At 25.9% G+C, this 19,809-nt stretch overlaps 1 protein-coding gene across 1 annotated transcript; it reads right to left on the bottom strand.

Annotated features, from left to right (window-relative positions):
• Positions 1-17,977: 17,977 nt before the first annotated feature.
• LOC135930799 (uncharacterized) lies at positions 17,978-19,474 on the bottom strand. Its single transcript, XM_065467588.1, has 3 exons — positions 18,999-19,474; positions 18,514-18,646; positions 17,978-18,391 (listed from the first exon to the last, which is right to left on the bottom strand). The coding sequence occupies exons 1-3, from the start codon at positions 19,472-19,474 to the stop codon at positions 17,978-17,980; spliced, it is 1,023 nt and encodes a 340-aa protein (XP_065323660.1).
• Between the last annotated feature and the right edge of the window lie 335 nt (positions 19,475-19,809).

Raw genomic sequence — 19,809 nt, 5'->3', positions numbered from 1 at the left:
TCTTTTATAAATATATATTAGTGTTGACAGAAATGAAAAGATAGGTCTATTGGGCAAACGTAGCAAGGCTTTACTTATTGAAACGCTCCATTACATAATTTTGAATTGATTGTTTTATAAATTTTTTTTGAAATCGGGCCAAGGTTTTTTTTTAAATTTGATTACTCGGGCAGTTTATGGGTTTGGTTTGGGCCTGCAGGTGTCCTCATATATAGGGTATGTATTTTTTTGATGAATATTGTTAGTATATGCCAGATAAATGAGATAGGACTGGTGGGAAGATGTTTTATCAAGGCTTTAATTATTGTAGCATTCCATTAAAGGATTTTCCAACTGTTTAATTTGATATATTATTTTTAAATTGAAACAGGGCCAAGGTTTATTTTTAGTTAGATTTAACCGAGGCGGTTTTAAAGTATAGGGTATATATCTTTTTTACCTTTCTTTATTTAGCACATCGTAAAGTCGAAGCATTCCTGTTTTGTAAACCCATATACAGATATCTATATAATAATTATAATATATAAGAAAATATTATTTCAACGATAATATTGTCAAAGCCTCTTTTCAATGTTTGCTTTAAAAGCATAATTTTAATTTTTTATACATACCGAATTTAAACAATAAATATTAAATTTGATGGTTTGTTGGTGTACGTAAATTTTTTTATATTTTTCTCATTGACATATAGCGTCGAGCTAATTTTGTGTAGGTTTAAGCAAAGATTTATTGACGGGGCGAACTTAAGATATATTTTTAATCAGTAGGTGAAATCTGTTCACCGAAAGGCTGATTTCGTAAAAATTATTATAAAATCTATAAATATTAGAAAATATCACAAGCTACCTCAAACGGCAGCCCCATCTATAATGTAATATTATATTTTTAGTAAATTAAATTTTTTAATTTATTTTAATTTTTCAAGTAAAAACCCATAACACATTGGCCAGGGCATAAAGGAACACTACATGAGGTGATTAGGTCCATCGGAAAAATACTTTTTAAACACCAAAGAATTATGAAAATTTTATTATTTAGCATATTTGTTTACATACAAAAGTTTAAAAGTTATCAATTTATTTTATTATTTATTATTATTAATAAAAATATTTTACAATCAAAACAAAGATAATCATGAGCACCATGGAAAGAATGAGCTTATTCTATACATATTTTGAATCGTATATGTTCTCAATTTTGTGATTTATTTTTATAATCTTTTTGCGCCTCCCTAAGCCAAATGACACTTTATTTTCTTCAACTCTTATCAACTCAAAATTAACAAAAAAAAAGGAAATTTAGATGAAAATTAGCAAATAAAAGTATATTCAAATAAAAATTAGAAATAAAAAAATCCAAATTAGAAATAAAAAAATCCAAATTAGAAATAAAAAAATCCAAATTAGAAATAAAAAAATCCAAATTAGAAATAAAAGGAAATCCAAATTAGCAAAAAAAGGAAATACAAATCAAAATACACCCATCCCTCCCCAATCAATTTCAATAATGCTTTTCCCTCTCCTCCGTGAAAATTCATGGGCCTGATAGTTTATAAAATAATATATACAAGAATTGGAAATAATTTTTTATACCTATAAATTTTACTTAACCCCCCCCCCCCTTCACCCGTCAAATGTTTAAAATTAAATTAAAGTCGCCCGACGTCCGCCCGGAATGGGCTGGCGGTCTAAAAATCTGTCCATCATAGACCTTAAATGTGTGAGATATTATATTGAAAATTATATAAATTATATTGTGAGATGTCTACTAGTAATTTATAGATAAACTCAGATCTAAGTTTGTAACCCTACTAACAGTGATATCATCACATCTTACCCTTGTAAACTCTGACAACTCTCCACCGACAGCTTTAGTCATTATCCTCAACCAGGCGCGTACGCAGGAATTTGGTCTGAGGGGGGGGGGGATAATAAATTTTTTTGAGAAATATTATTGTTTTTTAAAAATATCAAGCATAAATTTATTAGGACTAATAACTATTCCTAATACACAATTTTAAATTAATGTGAATTATAAAAAAATTATATGTAAAGAATCACTTAAATGACCCAAAATAGAAATTTGAATTTTTTGAGCCTTTACACAAAATGTTTCTTAGGAATAATTGTATTTTGTATGTTATATATTTACAATGTAAAATCCAATCTTCGTTGGAATTGAGCTAATTTTTCAATTATCTCATTCTTGCTTGTCGTCAAATGCCTATGAATATTCAAAAAATCCAAACCTTTCAATCTACTTTCACATGTTGTACTTCTTGGTATGTTTTTCAAAGACCTGCAGGCCCGGCTCCTGGGCCGGACAATATTTTAATTTTTTTAATTATACCAAGGCCGGGCCCAAAATTTTTTTTAAAAAACACCCGGGCCGGACCTAAATTTTTTTAAAAAAATACCCAAGCCGGGCTGTATTTTTTAAAACAGCCTATATTTTAAATCGTTATTATTAGCTATAAAAATCAAAAATAAATATAATTTATTTTTTTTAAATCCAGGCCGGGCCTGAAAATTTTATTATAAAAAAAGCCGGGCCGAGCCTGTAAATTTAAAAAAAAAGCCGAGCGGCCTAAAAAAAATTTTAAAAATAGCGTAAAAAATCTTTAAAAAAAATCCGGGCCTTGCCCTGCAAATGGTACTTCTGCAGGCCTCTGTTATTCTTCTTAAAAAAGAGAGTGTTCTCTCATTAGTTTACTAATGGGAAGAGTTTATAAACCCTTTTTTTAATACATTGGGAATTTAATCTAAAATGTGTTTAAAATAATGCAGAGCATCCATAGCATTTTTTTGGACTATATTAACTATAGTTAATCTTATAAACATAGTTATTCAGCTAGTAAGGCATCATAAGATACTTTAACATCTTCATAATAAAAATCTAACAAATATTTTTTTTTCTATCACCATCTGAAAAAGGTTGGGAAGGCTTTTGTGGAAGTAATATTTGCAGATGTAAGTGCTGCATGATATATTAAAAATTCATTTATTTGGGTTATAAATGTATCTGCATCTAAGATAAACTCTTCTACTGATCCTATATTAATGTTTTAACGATGAGCTTGCCTTGCTGTCGAGGGAGACAAATATTAAACACGTATAGCTCTGCTTTTAACTCAACAATAAAATATAAAATATAAAATTTTTCATCAACATTAGCCCTAATTTCCTTGAGTTCTGATAAAATGCTCTCCGCTATTCTCATCTTCTTAATCAAATCATTGTCATGTTTTTGAAAAGTAATACTTAAAATAGTTGTATAATTAAATAATACATTCTAATGAGTAATAAAATTTGGAATAAGCATTGAATCCAATAATTTTCTTGCTTCTGAGGAAATATTTCTTTCAGACCATTGTAATATTTCAGTAATAGCAAATAATTGGCTCTTCTAACTCCTTAATAGCTGTTAGTGCTTGATGGAAGGGGCTCTATCTCGTTGGACAAGGTTGCAATTTCTTTTTCCCTGTTGGACCAGAAGTTTCAGAATTAATTATTATTTGACTAAAAATTTGAAAATAATAAGTAAATATTACGCCGGAAAACTTGAAATCGAAATTAATTGATAAAATAACTTATGAATGTGATAATAATGTAATATAATATATATTTAATATGAGAAACGAATAAATATTAACAAATATAAATTAATATAAACAATAATATTTTTGAAAAATATATCCGGCATCTGCATTTTTTGGCTTTGGGGGGGGGGGGGATTTGTCCCCCTGCCCCCCCCCCACTGCGTACGCCAATGTCCTCAACATTTCCACTCGCAAGAGGTTGTTATTCACACCACCATGCAGATAACTTGATTATTGCCCCAAGCGCGATTATTGTTAGAAACTTTTCGATAATAATATTAGAAGGATGAAATGACACTCATTCCACGAGTAACAAAATTCAGCTAGTCTGAAATTTCAGCTTCGCTCTTTCATTTAGGTCCTCGCATTTTTATATTTTTAGATATAATTATTTTATTGTATGTTAACTTCAATGTGATTTCGGCAATGTGTTATTTTTACAACAATAATTTTTTGAGCGCCTTTATTAATATTTAGAGATTTTATTTTACCGGAAAAGTATTTTAGCATGTTTCCAATACCTATTTTATGAATTGTTTACAATTTATTTAAAGAATCTATGGAACTAATATAAATTATATTAAGTTCAAACATTCATTGCTAAATTGCATGAAACTCATAGATTAGGTACAACGTTATTTTTGATATATTTTTTAAAATATTTTACAGTCAAAATAATTAAAAATTTTATTTAAAAAATGATTTAACGTAAAATTTATGAACCAAAACCAATTAGGTTTAAAATGATATATATGCCGTATTTCATAAATTTAATAAAATATAAAATTTACGTTGACATTGGTAAATCGAAAAAATGTATTTGTAAATAGTTCCTTGCAATTTAAAATTTCCATTAATCCTAGTAAGGTATGTTTTGGACAATTTTTTTTTTGATATAATGCCATTTTTCTTTATATGTGTTATTTCAATAGCATTGCGATTTTGGATTATTTCATTCTTTAGTTGGAAAAAATAGCAATATTATAAATTTTTATATTAATTAAAATACTAACCGTTTCCCCTGTAACCAGTGGGTTACTACACTTTTCTATACTTTTATTCTTTATGTATTTGATGTAGCAAATGGTGAAAGGACATTTTTTATTACTGGCTCCCATTGTGGCCTTAAACTTTATTTAAATAATAAAAAATTTCAATTCAAGATAAGTTAAATTATTTTATTTTACGTTGCTTTTGATATGTAATGGATATTCATCTTCTTCAATAAGATAATCAATCTGCCAAAATTTTAAAAAAAACCCCAATATTTAAAAAAAAAATAATATATGATTACTTGATTTTGCATTAACCAGTGAATTGCTTCTATATTTTCACTAGATAGAGAGTTATTTTTATTCGAATCATAAATATCTGCGCCATCTATTTTTATTCTAATATACCCATACTTGTTGGTTACCTGTAAACTTTTGGGACTATGATTACAAATATTTTAAATCATTCTTTAATTATTTGCATATATATTTATAATAAATCATACAATGTTTCCGGTAAATTAACTTTCAATATATCGCCCAATATATCTTTCGAGTCATAAGTTCGCCAAACATTATTTTGGATCTTATTGCAAATGTCAAAGGGTTCTAATAACATTAAAAGTGTGAAAAGAAAATATAGGTTTAAATTAATAATTATTATAATATATAATGTTATTTAATAAAGTCATTATTGAAAAAGATTATTTAACCCTTTATATAACTGCCTTTTTGCAAAATAAATATGAAATATTTATTTTTCTTTCAAAAAAAATGAAATTTATACACTTTGACAAAGAATTACGGAATAAAAGAGAATAAATATGCACAAATTTTATAAAAATATAATACTAATAAATAACATTAAATTAAAATATTAATCATTTTGCCCGATGCGAAGTGGCAAAAATAAGAAAATTTAGAAATTCCGAAAAAGCAGGCCAAATTTTTTATTAAAAACATTAAACCTCGCGAAATGATAAAAAAAATGATCCAAAAAAGAAAAACACTCAAAAAGATGGAAAATAACATGCAAAATTTCAGAAAAATAACAAAATGACATAAAAATGGTTTGGAGAAACTTTATCATGACTACACTATATCACTCAGTCATTTGATAACTCGACACTTTATCATTATTTATTTGATCACTAAATTTTATTTATTTGTAAAGTCATTTTTTTGTTTCAATTTAGATATTTAAAATTTTTTTTTTTCTATATTTTTTTCAAAGAATTATTTATTTTTATTCTGTGAAAAAGTCTATCTACATATTTCAAGAGATATTCTATGCTTGAGATAAAAAAAATTTCTTATGGTGGTGCCAAAGATAAAATAGAGTTGTTTTCCCTAAAGCCTTTAGGAAAAGTGATGCTTCAATGCCAACGTTACTAAAGTGAAAGTGATAAAAGGTAAAAATATGTCATTTTCTGGAAAAGAATGCTTGAGGTGATTCTAATTGGCAACCGTGATTGAAGATGTGTTAATTTGATTTATATAATACTATTCAGGTATAGTCCTAAGCTAGATGCAGTCTTCTAGCCCAAGGAGTGGATGTTATTTCATCTGGAAATTTGTTATATAAGGCATTGAGTCTAGCGTTGATTGAATGAGAGTAGTAGACTTTTAGCACGAGAATTTCAAGATGGCGTGAATGTCTGCCTTAAGAAATCTGCTAATGAATGGTGCTCCTTAACTACCGACCTGGATTTTTCATAAGCTGCAAATGTGTGGGGTAACTATATTTGTTTGAGATGGAGGCCAATTGAGATCATTTAAAAAATTAATTGTTCATTTATATTTTTTACAAAATTGATGTTAATAATTTGAAAAATCGAAAAAAATTTGAATTTACTTGAAAACGTCCAATTACTTAAATACTTAACTAATCCAAAAACCTCTGTATTAATTTATTAATGAAACAAAGATTTTTATAATTTTAGATATTCATTGGAAAATTATTTTCAATTTTTCAATATATTTGTTGTTACAAAATAATAATATTTTCCAATAAAAGCCATGGCCTGAATACCCAACTGATGGTAATAAATCAAAAATGTACAAATTTGGCATAAGTTAATGAACTAAAAAAATTTTGAAAAAAATTGGTCTCACCTCTATATATTTGTAGATAGTGTCGTTAAATGGCTCGATTTGTGCCGATTTTTATAAAGGGCCACAATATTATTTTAGTCAGAAAAATATTTACCAAGCATCAAGATATGGCTAATAGATGTCCAAGCCTTTGTCCCATCTTTGAGCAAAATCTACAGGTTTGCTTAATATTTTTCTGAATAATATTGAGTTAGCCGTTTTTAAAAAAATCTCTCGAGGCATTTAACAACACCATTTGTAGACAATATTTTAAATTAATTTAAGAAACTGTACTATTCTCAATGTTTATTTATCGATATCTGATATCTTTATCTCGAGAATTTTATATAATTTTCAAAATCAATTGTATAGAATTGGAAAAATCCGATTATATTCTTTATTGTTAAAATTACTATACAAGACTTATAGGAAGATTACAACATATTTCTATAAAATAATGTAAAAATATGTAAGAAAGAAGTATTTCTTTTAAATTATTTAGATATTAAATTTTATAGAATTATATTGTAATCTTACTGATTTTATATTATGCATAATTGTTACCTGCCACAGCTTTCAAAGTAAATAGTAGGGTATAAATAAATCCCAGAATTACGATTTTCATATATATAGGCATTTGTCTACCATAGTTATCATCATACTTTCCAAAAGAGGGTAATATTTTAAAATAAGTCATTTTCAATTATTTTTTACAAATGCAATTTTTTTTATGAAATTAAATTGAAAGACTTGTTTCGGATATTCTAATTGTTTTTTTATTTTCAATAAAAAGGTCAATATACATTATTCATTTAGAGGTAAATATTTGATCTTATTAATTTAAAATAAATGACGCTTATGATATTAGCTTTAATCACGGGTCACGGGTTAGATATGCTGTAAAGCTAATATTCTTAAGCCCACCCAGATTAAAAAAAAATTATGATTTTAAATCCTAATTTAAAATTTTTTAGTCCGTTTTATATAATATATATAACCTCTTCACGTTAAATTATTTTAGAGGAGTCCATTCTGAAATTTCTATAATTTTGTCACTTTAAATAACATGAGTTGCATATTGCAAATGGTTTTAAAGATAAATTAAAAATATGAAGAAGCAAATTAATAAATTATTTAATATAAAATTTTCCTTGAATTAAATTTTTTAAAATGGGCTGGGCTAAATATACGAGAGATTTTCGGGTTTGCCTTACAGGTTTCATTTCAAATGAATCCTTGAATTACTATTTTTTATATGTCAACAGATTATGACCTGGCTTATGCATCAAAATTTATAAAATGGGACTATATTTTTTAAATTTAAAAAATATTTGGATTATCTATTTACACAATATTATTATTGTCAATAGCAAAATGATTTTAAAATTCTTAGAAAATATGTCAAGGTTATAAAATATTTGTAAAATAAAAATATTATATACTAACTAGTTCATCTCTCGTTTTTATCTGTCCAAACCGGTTCATAATATATATTAAGGTTATAAAATATTCGTGAAAAAAATATTACTATTTGTTTAAAACAAATAAATATGATTTTCAACAAAACAATCACTTTTACGGGAGAGATTGTTCATATTGTAAAGAGGTTAATAAAAATATATAAGCAGCTGAGCAATATTTTTCCCCAAGAATATGAAACTTAAGATATTAAAATATTGGAGAGGAATTATATTAAACTCTGTTGGTTATAAAATATTTACATACGTTATATTGAATAACCCCTGAGATTATACTAACCTTGATGCGTGTCATTTAGAAAAGGACACAACGATAGAAGCTATTATGACAGAAAGATTATTATTAGAAAAGGTAGCTCTGCAAAAGAAAGAAGTCTCTACCTTAGCCATCGACTTCTGGACCTTTGACTATATTACTCTCGTAAAACTGAGAATCATTAAGTAACGTAGAAATACCCCATCACCTATACCTCCTTATAAAAGTCTTACGTAATTACACAACTTAGATATTTCACACAGGTATAAAATCTGAAAAAATTCCAGTGGAGATCGGCTTAAAGCATGGTGAGATTCAGGTCATTCATTAATCTTTACCCACATTATAAATAGGGTAAGATAATGAAAACCGTAAAGATAAGGGAAGAAAGATGGGGAAATCATTGGGAATATTTATGTAATGGCCTTCGCCAAAGATAGCTTATTTCGGAATCATCAGAAAAGCAAGATGAAATCTAGTTAATAAGGTTGTCATGGAAGGGAAAAAGTTTGAATTAAATATTAATACTGACAAAACTTAGATAATGACCTTATTTTATGCAACATCGAGTGATTAAAGGGGAAAATAATAGACATAGTAAATCAGAATAACTGGGAGTGACTATAGCTAGGAAAGAAAATATGACTGAAGACACTATAAAAAATATAATTAGTTTTTATCAATCCGAACCGATTGGTATAACAAATATTTTAATTATCATTCATCTCGAATCACAGTTTTTGTAAAATCGATTTTTTATACCGTTTCTTTTCTTTTAAAGTAAGTAAAATGTAAATGTATAAAATTTTACTTAATGAATAAATCAGACACTATTATAAATACATTTTAAGATTGGACAATATTGCAATCTTACCAATTTTAAAAGTGGTTGTTCCTCTGAAAATCTTTAAATCAGGATTTTACTATAACAAATATATTTATCAACCCGATTTTAAAAAGTTCCAAAATGAAATAATAAGATCAATCATTTTTGCAAAAGAAAATAATTCAGATCGAATTATAATAAAAGATATGTATCATTGGTTCTTCTATTTGTACAATTCTTTTGTATGATTAATATATTTTATAAAAAACTAAATATTCCTGCTTTCTAAAAATAAATCTTATAAAACAATTATCAAAAATCTGAGAAATATAAGTGAAACTACAAAAATATTTAATAAATCAATAATAAAATCAACATAAAATTAAGTCCATTTAGGTCAAGGCCTAAAATTTAGCGTTATTTGCCAATATTTAGGTGATAATATATGCTATATTGAAAAATTCAAAATGATATTTATTATTGTTATATTTAAAAAATTTTTAAAAAACTCATGTAGTATTCTAGTATATACTTAATAAAAAATAAAATAACCCTTTTTGTTTTATAGTACTTAAGAGTTAAGATATAATTACAACTATCAATTTTACTAAGGTAGAGTCAGCGGCTTCAATGCTTCACCCCATTAAGTAATCTTACCCTCCCCACTCCGGACATTTTTAACCTTCTACCTCTCTCAAAATCTTACCTCCCTACCTCTTCCATCTCAAAAATTAATTTTTACCTCTAATTTAAATACCTCCTAATTGAAATCCCAAATAATTATTATTGATACAAGAGAAACACAATATCCAGTTTATATAAAAGTGTGTAAAATAAAGAATTATGATGAAAATTACAATAATAAGACAATTAAATAACGCAAATAAATATATTTTCAGAACAAGTAGTCTATTATATTATAGCATATAACTGAGATCACCAAGTAGATTAATTGCAAATATAGTAATATAATATAAATTTTATTCCACATTTCATTGTGAATAAATCAATAATAAATATTTAACAATTATAAATATCAAAATTACCCAAAAAATAAATTAATTAAAAAAACAAACAAAAAATTTGGAGGTTTCGTTCTAAATTTTCAAAAAAACAAAACAAAAAAAGTGTGTTTTAAACATAAATAATAAAGACCTATTTTTACTGTGGGATGATCCCATTTTAAAATAAATGGCTGAAGACTCTTTGTTTGGGTAAAAGTATAATCCTCTGCTCTGCACGCATTTTATCCCAATCTTGAAAATTTCTCGGTTATACACTTGATTAAAAAATATCATTATGCTTACACTCTTCAAATATTATAAAGTTTAATATAGTAAAATCTCTAATGGTTTTCAAGAGAATCCTTAATTAGTAAACTATATTCACTATTGCCCGATATTTAAGTTAACTTAATTAACTAAAATTAATCAGAGATGTACCAATACCACCTTTTTGACAACTAAGCTTATTTATGGAAGAAAATGATAAGATTTTTCCCAATTTTAATTTCCACAAAAAAATTTTTTAGTTTTCAATTTGAGCCATAAAAATGCATTTGAATTTTAATGAAGCTTATAGTCGTATTATATATTTCCTTGTGTATTTATTCTTCAAAATAAAAATTTCCGCAAGTAAATTTTTTTTAGGCTGCGTCCAAAATCATAAAAATATAATATTTAAAGCGATTTTTAAAAATCACTATCTCAATATTTTAAACCATAAAAATATTCTCTAAGCCTTGAGATTTTGCTAATAGATGTCCAAACCTTTGTTGCATTTATAAGCAAAATCTACAGGCTTAATATTTTTCTGGATTAAATATTGACTTAGCCGTATTGGCTCAAATGGAAGAGTTTAATAACACTACTTTGCAAGATAAAGTATGGTGTATTTATTATAATCATATTAATTTTTTTAAAGTGGAGATTGGAAATGAAGGAGGGTATAGAATCTCAAGCTACTTATCTATGATACGTTACGATAAATACAATGGAAGTAACCTGTTTCCTTGTAGTCAGTATAGTAGGCTATAGCTTTATAATATAATTTTATTTCTTTTTAATTTGAATAAATTATTTTTTCTTGTGCCGTCGCAAAGTGCAAATGTTTTAGAAAATTTCTATTTTATTTAATTTGAATTTAATTACGTCAACACAACGGTAATAGATATTTGAAAAAAACGCCCAATCACTTTGATGTTATAACGTTGAATCATATTAAAACGACAGATTAAAAAAGCAAAATTTGCCGTTAAAATTTTTTTATTTTAATTTATATTTTTTATTTTTTTGATTGTAATAAATTTTTTAAAAACAATAATTTTATTAGTATTGATAAGAAGTCATATGAGGTATTATAAATTAAAAAGGTAGGTATTCAAATCAAAATTAATGCCATTAGTGTTTGAGAAATCAAAATAATGATCACTTCAGCTCTAATAAGTTCGCCTGCTCCGATGTCGGCCTTTATTCTTTTATATTCTTAGGCAGAATGCCAATAAGAGTTCTCACGCCTATCTTTTGGAATCCTATTTATTAGGGATATGTTTTCCTATGCCTTTTTTAAATATATTAAGATAAGTTTATGCCATTTCAATTAAATAATTTACTGCATTTGAGTAAGGAACAGAAATGTACTAAGTTTCGTGATATAATTCAAACTATATATAATATTAAATTTATAGTACATAAATATTTCGAGTAATCTTTCCTATTACAACATAAAAGAATTAATTTTTTACTCTTTAAGGAGTATTCCCAAAATTGCAATTGACTTTGCATTATTTTTAAATTTAATCTTTTTTTATTAGAGAATCCAATTTTCTCCATAAATTTTTACCATTTAATAGGCATCAATTATATTAATAATTTACTTCTAAGTTTTTAGAAAATAACCTTTATTTCTTTGATATATTTAAATTTGATATTACTTTTAAGATATAGTGTGAGTTATAAGATGAAAACTCGGGTAATTATTTCGATGAAGATACCCAATTTTTGTTAGCCCAAGAGTTGTTAAAGTAGCGCACTACAAGTAGCGCGCTATCTTTTTTGTTAGCTATAGCTAATAGCCGCTACTTTTTTTAAAATTATTTAATTTTTTAGCGCGCTAATTTTTTTTAAAGTAGCTAAGTAGCGCGCTACTTCGCTACTTTTAAAAAATATAATGAATGTAAGTATAAACATGAAAATTTAAATATAATATCATAATTAATTATAATTTTTATAATTTATTATTTAATTTTGAAATTTAAATATATTTTAAATTTTTAATTTATATTTTCAATCTGTGTTAATAATCTAAAATGGCATCGCCCATGGATATCCAAATCCTTGAAAGTGATTCGGACATGGAAGATTCAATGAAAGAAAATGTACTTAATAACTCTAATAACGATTTCCCATTCCCTAGATTTGAAAAATTTTTTAAAATAAATATTAAAACAAAATCTGGATTCAAATTCCTGTGCTTAAAATGTAAAAAATATATATCATCAAATCAATTGAGTAGCTATAACCTGAAGAAACACCTAAAGGTAAATTGTTATTTTTACATTATAATATTATTTATTTTATTAGACTGTTCACGCCAATTGCTGTAAGGAAATAGAGAAACATATAAAAAAATTTGGTATAGGAGAATCTTCATTCAAAAAGACAAATACTATCCAAACCAAATTAACTGATAATAAACATGCCAATATTTCACAAAAATTGGCTGATAAAGTAATTGTTGATTTTATTATTGACACAGTTCCGCCATTGTCCTTGGTTGATAATCCATCATTTACTATGATGATTAAAACTTTATCCCCTGGCACAACAGTTTTATGTCGCCAGACACTTATGAATAAAATAGCCGACAACTTCAAAGTGATGAAAGATGCTCTAATAGTAGAGTTATCAGATATATCTTATGTATGTACCACGGCCAGGGTTGCCATGCCTCCCCCCATCAGTGGGAGTCTCCCACAATTTTTTAGTTTACCCACATACATCTCACTCCCACAAAACTCCCACAATTAGAAATCTCCCACAATCTCCCACAAAAATCTCCCACAATTTTTTAATTTCTCCCACAATTTTTTTTTTAGCATTTTAATGTTTTTAATATATAAATAATAATTTTGAGAGACATTATTTGATTATTTTTATATTTTTAAAATAAATTTTAAATATTTATTCGAAAAATATGTCTAGTTCTTTTATTTTATTTTTCCGCTAATTTTAAATTCTCCATCCAATCCAATCCATTCGACATTTTCAAAATTTGAAGTTAGAATAGTATGTGAAACTAGTGCTTTTTTAATATTTTTATTTATATATACCATGATAGTTATCTTCTAGGTGAGATTTAGATTGTTTTGAGGTTAAAGCACTAGTTTCCAATACTGATGTTGTTTTTTGGACAATAAAATGTTATAATTAAATATATAAAAAGAAAAATTATTTTCAATATAAACTGCTTATGTACTATTATATATTAAAAAATATATTATTAATATTAGAAGTAATATTTTTAAAAATTAGCAATGAAGGTGGAACTCATCTTAGAAAATATTATTATCCTAATCATCTTTAATCTAAGCTTAAGATATCCTAAGAGGCCGAGTTAATGGTTAAACAAAATTATAAAATGTCATGCCAGGATTTTTAATATCTTAATAACGACGGAAAAACGTTTAGTTCCATTATTTAAATCTCATATAAAATATAATTAACTATAACTCTATATTTTATAAAATCTTATTTATACATTTGCATAAAATCAAATAAATTTATTTTTTACATTGTAAAATTAATATTTTGAATATTTTGGCAAATCATAAAAATAAAGAAGCATTACAATCTCCTCAAACATGACATCATATTAAATCTTATTAATAATTATCCGATAATAGTAATATTCTTACTTTGGTATTTCTGCAGCATAATTTAGTGAGCCTTTATTAAATTATATTCTTCTGATTGCAACTGCATATTAACAGCATATAGTAGATTTCCTATATGTAAAATTCCTAAATATACTTCTGCCATTTATTTTTGAAAATTATTTTCAAATAGGACAGCTTTTATAATCTATTTATTTTTTAAAGGTTTGTATTTTAAAATTCTTAGATGGCGCGTATTAGGAGGAACCTGTCAACCAACATTATGCTGACTCAATTCTGTAAATACACTCTGGTTTTTGCCAAATTTACTGAGGAATTATCAGATCAGAAAGCTACCATGCAATTCATTGGTAATGCCAAATCTGCCATATTTACCATTATATATGGTTAGCTATGTCTTTGGATATTTCATATCTGGAGAAAATTTTTTTAATAGTTTTATTAAAATGACATTAATTTTGTTGAAATAGGGGAGGATCAAGGGAAATGTTTTGATATCTCCTTATTAGATGCATCTGTTAGAATTGCATATGTTTGCACATCTTTCAAATCGTCAAGAATTGACCTTCTGGATTTATATCCTAAAACATTGTTGATAGCCTTGCTCATTTTGTGTTCTACAAAATATTCTATTCATTTATATTAGTCGTTAAATATTATGGGGAAAGATTCTACCAACATTGAGATGTTGAGTAACTCTCTGAATGTTGTACTGCATGATAGGTAATTACCATTTCCGCAACTGTAGTTGCATCTATATTATTTCTTATTTTTGAAGAATATTTTTGTTTTGAAATAGATGTTGATAGAATGCCCTGTACTGATTTATGCTTTGAAGATTTTTGATACCTCAAAATATCATATTCCCTTCCCCCATTTATTTTTTTTACATTGTAAAATTACAATTTTTTATAAAATTTTATCTTGTTTACATTCTTTTGTATTTAAAAAAGATCGTTGGTTATTATTTTTAAACAAAATTAATATATTATAATAAATCAATATGTTTTTTTAATAATAAAGATAGTACTCTAAGAAATTTTGTGTCGTACAGTAATTACCTATTTTGAAAAATAGTTGGGTATTTTATTTTGGAAAATAGTTAACTATTTTATTTTGAAAAAGAGTTGGATATTTTATTTTGAAAAATAGTTAGGCTATTTTATTTTGAAAAAGAGTTGGATATTTTATTTTGAAAAATAGTTGGCTATTTTATTTTGAAAAATAGTTGGCTATTTTATTTTGAAAAAAAGTTAGCTATTTTATTTTAAAAAAGTTAGCTATTTTATTTTGAAAAATAATTACCTATTTTATTTTGGAAAATAGATTAGATTTTATATTTATAAAAAATAATAAGTGGATAACTAAGTCAATTCTAAATCCCGGTCCTTTGCAGGCCGAAGGCCTGCAAAAAATTTTTTTAGCAATTTCTCCCACAATTTTTATATTTCTCCCACAAAATACCTAATTTCTCCCACAATTTGAAAATTTTGACCTGGCAACCCTGACCACGGCAGATAGTTGGACACATAACAGAAGGTAAAACTTATTTATATTTATAAATTGATCTGATTAAATATTTTTAGAGCTTATTTGGGAATCACAGGCCATTGGTTAGACTCTAGGACTTTAAAAAGAAGATGTGTAGCCTTAGCCCTTAAAAGGATTATAGGATGCCAGACATATGACGTACTTGCAAATAAAATTATTGACATCCACAAGTCTTTTAGGATTCATAATAAAGTTTGCAAGATGGTTACTGATAATGGGTCTAACTACCTGAAGGCATTTAGGTTATATCACAAATTTATTTATAATATTTATTTTAAGTTATGATTTTTTGGGCAGTAAATTAATCAGAATGGAATGGTTATTATTTAATCTATAAAATATTTAGTATTTTAATATTTCACATTATTTATAGAATTTTTATTAACTAAATACACACATATTTTAGTAATATTATGATTATCAGAATTTATATCAAATTATAAATAAAATTAGTGAAATTAACTAATAAAATATAAAACAGAGGTGGATTATTTCATTAATTTTTATTGTACAGTGTCATTGAGCTAATCTAACATTTAATAAGATATGGTTATTGAATATTTCATGGATGATTAGATTTTTACTATATTTATTTTTTATTGATTAATTGCCATCAATTTATATACAGTACAGGGAATTCATTCAATGTATTCATTTGATAAAATATTTTTGCTTAGTTACATTATAATTCTTGAGGTTCAAAATTTAGAATACTAAGAAATGATTTTTCCACAACATTTATGATAAATATTACTAGACATTTCTATTAAAGCTGGATGAATAATTTAATTTGTCCTATTTAATATAAATATAGAATATTTGGTGAGGATAATGCTGAGGATGAGATACAATGATAGTCAACATGTATTGGAAGAGGGGGAAATAGGTGTTGATGCCAATGATATTAATGAGATCTTAGAAGAAGGTTTAAATTATTTTATAATAAATGTTAATCTAATCAATATTCTATAGGATCTTCAACTAACTCCACAATGTTACCCAGCCATCAGAGATGCTCCTGTCATAATTTAAATTTGATAGCAACAGTAGATGCTGAAGGAGCTTTAAATGATGAAGATTTTAAAAGGGTGTCAAGATCGACATTTTATAAATGTCAAACTTTATGGAATAAGCAGAACAAATCTCCTAAAAGTTCTGACATGGGAGGTATTTATTAACCCCTAATCGTACAAGATGGAATTCTGTATACCAGCAATAAAACTAATCGCTTTTTTTCTGGAGGAAAGAAGATAAGAGATTAATTATCTCTGTGATCTTGTTGAAATTGAATATATTAACGATGAAGAGCATACTTTTATAAAAGAGTATACAGAAGTACTTCTAATTAATAATGATTCATTTCCATATCAAATATTTATTTATATTGCTTATTTTTTTATAATCTAAACTAACTATATTTTTATATTTATAAATGTTGATTTTTATATAATATTTATTATACATTTACATTATAAGCAAAAAAAAATAAAAAAAATTTGTTTCATTTGTTTCTAAATTTTTTTTTATAAAAAGTAGCTCTAATAGCGCGCTACTTTTTTTGACAAATAGCTATAGCGGTAGCGCGCTACTTTTAAAAATAGCGTTTAGCAACTCTGGTTAGCCCGATTAACCTTATCGTGAAAGACAAAATTTTAATCATGCCCTACATGGCCGAAAAATTAAGGAACTATTTTTTTAAATTAGAATTTATTTATTCTAAACCTTTTATGCAATAACTATTAATATTTGTTGAATTTATTTAATTTCACCTTTTACGTTTTCATTTATAAACTGTAAATTCTGACTTTTTTATTTTATAATTCTATACAACACAAATAGCAAAAATAATAAGAATAAAAATATCCACTCATATTGGATTCTTTCAAATTTAAAAAGTGCCCTCAGCAGGGTTTCTAACCGTTTAGTATAACGGTTCGGTTCGTTCCGGTTTTTAGTTTAAAATTTTATAAAGGTTTTGTTCCATTTCGGTTTTTTTAAAAAAAATCATATCGGTTCGTTTTATAATTTATAACGGTTCTTTTCGGTTTGTTCCGGTTTTTATAAATTTAATTTTAAAAAAATTAATCATTAACCATGTATATATTAATTTTAGAGAAAAATCTTTTTAGTTTATAATTTCTTATTTAATTTATCCATGATAATCTAATAGATATTTTTATTAAATTTAGGAAATATAAATTAGATAAATTAGTTTTATTTCATAAATAAATAAGATAAAAACAAACATGCGTAAATACAATAATGAATAAAATAATATGTATACTATACTATTTAGGTTTAAAAAGAGAATTCGAACGGATAACTAAAATATTTTCTAATATTTCAGGATTTAATTTAGTTCTCTGCGCAGAGAGTATAAACTTAAGGCTTGAAAATGCTCTTTCTACGGAGACCTGCGTAGCTGGAACTGCTAGCACAGTTATAGCTAACTTATAAAGTTCTGGCATACTATTCTTTACATTTTCCCAATAATTCAAAAGATTAGTATCTTTTTCTAATCTCTCTATATTATCAAATGACCGAATTATATATTCTATTTCTATACATTTATTATAATTTTCGATGCCCTGAGAATTATTCTTATTAAGACTTTCATGCGACTTTAATAAATCTTCAAAATCATCATCTAAATTATCCTTCGAATACGAACACGTAGGCATAGTATTTAGAATTTCAATATTCTGATTATTTAGATTTTGTATCAAGTTCCAAGTTTTACAAAGATGTTTTCTGGCGATCTCTCTTTCTTAAAAAGTAAAAATACATTATATCTAGGGTCGAGATAAATAGCAGAGCAAAAAACTTCATTTTTGAAATTTATTTCTCGTGCTTTCATCGTAGAAACTAAAAGTCTGGCAAATGGAGTGTATACTTTACTCGTTTGCATGAGACATTTGATCCACGCAGCATAAAAATCACCCATTGTCAATTGTTCACTTTGTAAATATTTTGTCAAAACATAAGCTGGATATAAAGCTTTTAATATGTCACTAATTATTTTCCATTCATTCTCTGATAAACATTTTTCGCGATCGCTTTGGAGCGATATTTCTTGGCAAAAACTTTTTAACTCTAGTAATCTCTCCAACATTAAATAGATAGAGTTCCATCTTGTGCAACAATCTATTAGTGGTTTTTTCAAATTTAATTTTGAGAGAATAGCCATTGTTGTCTGATTTCTTATTTTTTTGCAGATGTTTCTTGCTTTATTTATAATGACAATTTCATTTGAATTTTTAATGCAATCATTAATTGCTAATTGAAATGTATGTGAAGCACATCTAATACCTATTAATATGGATCTGGCATTTGATGCAATTAATATTTTTAATATTAAAAGGTTCTTTATTTTCATCATGAATTATATCATTATTATTTAAATCATCATTATCTATATCATTATTATTTAAATCATCATTAATTAAATAATCGTTAAGGTCATCATCTTCTTCATCGTGTAGTATTAATAGCTTAATTAACTTAATCATATTTGCTGCATTATCGGTGGTTATTGTGTAAATCTGCTCAATTTTTATTTCATATTCTTTTAGAACATCTAGAATAATTTTTTTAAGATATTCTGATGTGTGTCGTTCTTTAATCACTTTCATGCATAGAGTCCTTAATTTTATTTTTCCGTTATTTATAAATTGAATATTGATCCCCAATATGGACCTATCATATCTAGTTGCTATATCTAATTTTAACGAAATAAGTTTTTGATATACTTCCTTTTTTATATTTTCCGAAAAATCTAACGCCATTTTTTTAATATTATTTCGTATATTTTCCGAATTGATAGTTAAATTTCCACCCAATCCTATAATTATTGGATCTATAATATTTCGAAATGCTTTGTCGTCATTTGATTATATTGGCCTACCGTGAACTGTTATTAGCTCGGTGCAGGAGCGGATTAATTTCTTTATTTATATTGATTTGTATTGTAGTAGTGTTGGACTTAAAAGCATATTGGATTGTATTATACTGGTTTGCAGTTTTCCTTATTTGAATTTTTTTAATAATCAAATTTTCTTTCTTTTTTCTTAATAATTTGAATTCCCTATTGTAGAATCTTTCTATATTTCGTTCAAGATTT

The sequence above is a fragment of the Gordionus sp. m RMFG-2023 genome, chromosome 1 (assembly GCF_954871325.1).
Source record: "Gordionus sp. m RMFG-2023 chromosome 1, tfGorSpeb1-WG-v2, whole genome shotgun sequence".
Taxonomy (NCBI): domain Eukaryota; kingdom Metazoa; phylum Nematomorpha; class Gordioida; order Chordodea; family Parachordodidae; genus Gordionus; species Gordionus sp. m RMFG-2023.
Note: the sequence above shows the minus strand (reverse complement) of the source record. Positions and strands in the feature narration are given on the sequence as shown.

Coding starts and splice junctions, on each gene's coding strand:
- LOC135930799 (XM_065467588.1), bottom strand. CDS start 19,474: ATGGCGTTAGATTTTTCGGAAAATATAAAAAAGGAAGTATATCAAAAA. Junction 18,647..18,998: donor TGCCAGATCCATATTAATAG/GTATTAGATGTG, acceptor ATATTTACAAAG/TGAACAATTGACAATGGGTG. Junction 18,392..18,513: donor AAATAAATTTCAAAAATGAA/GTTTTTTGCTCT, acceptor CTAAATAATCAG/AATATTGAAATTCTAAATAC.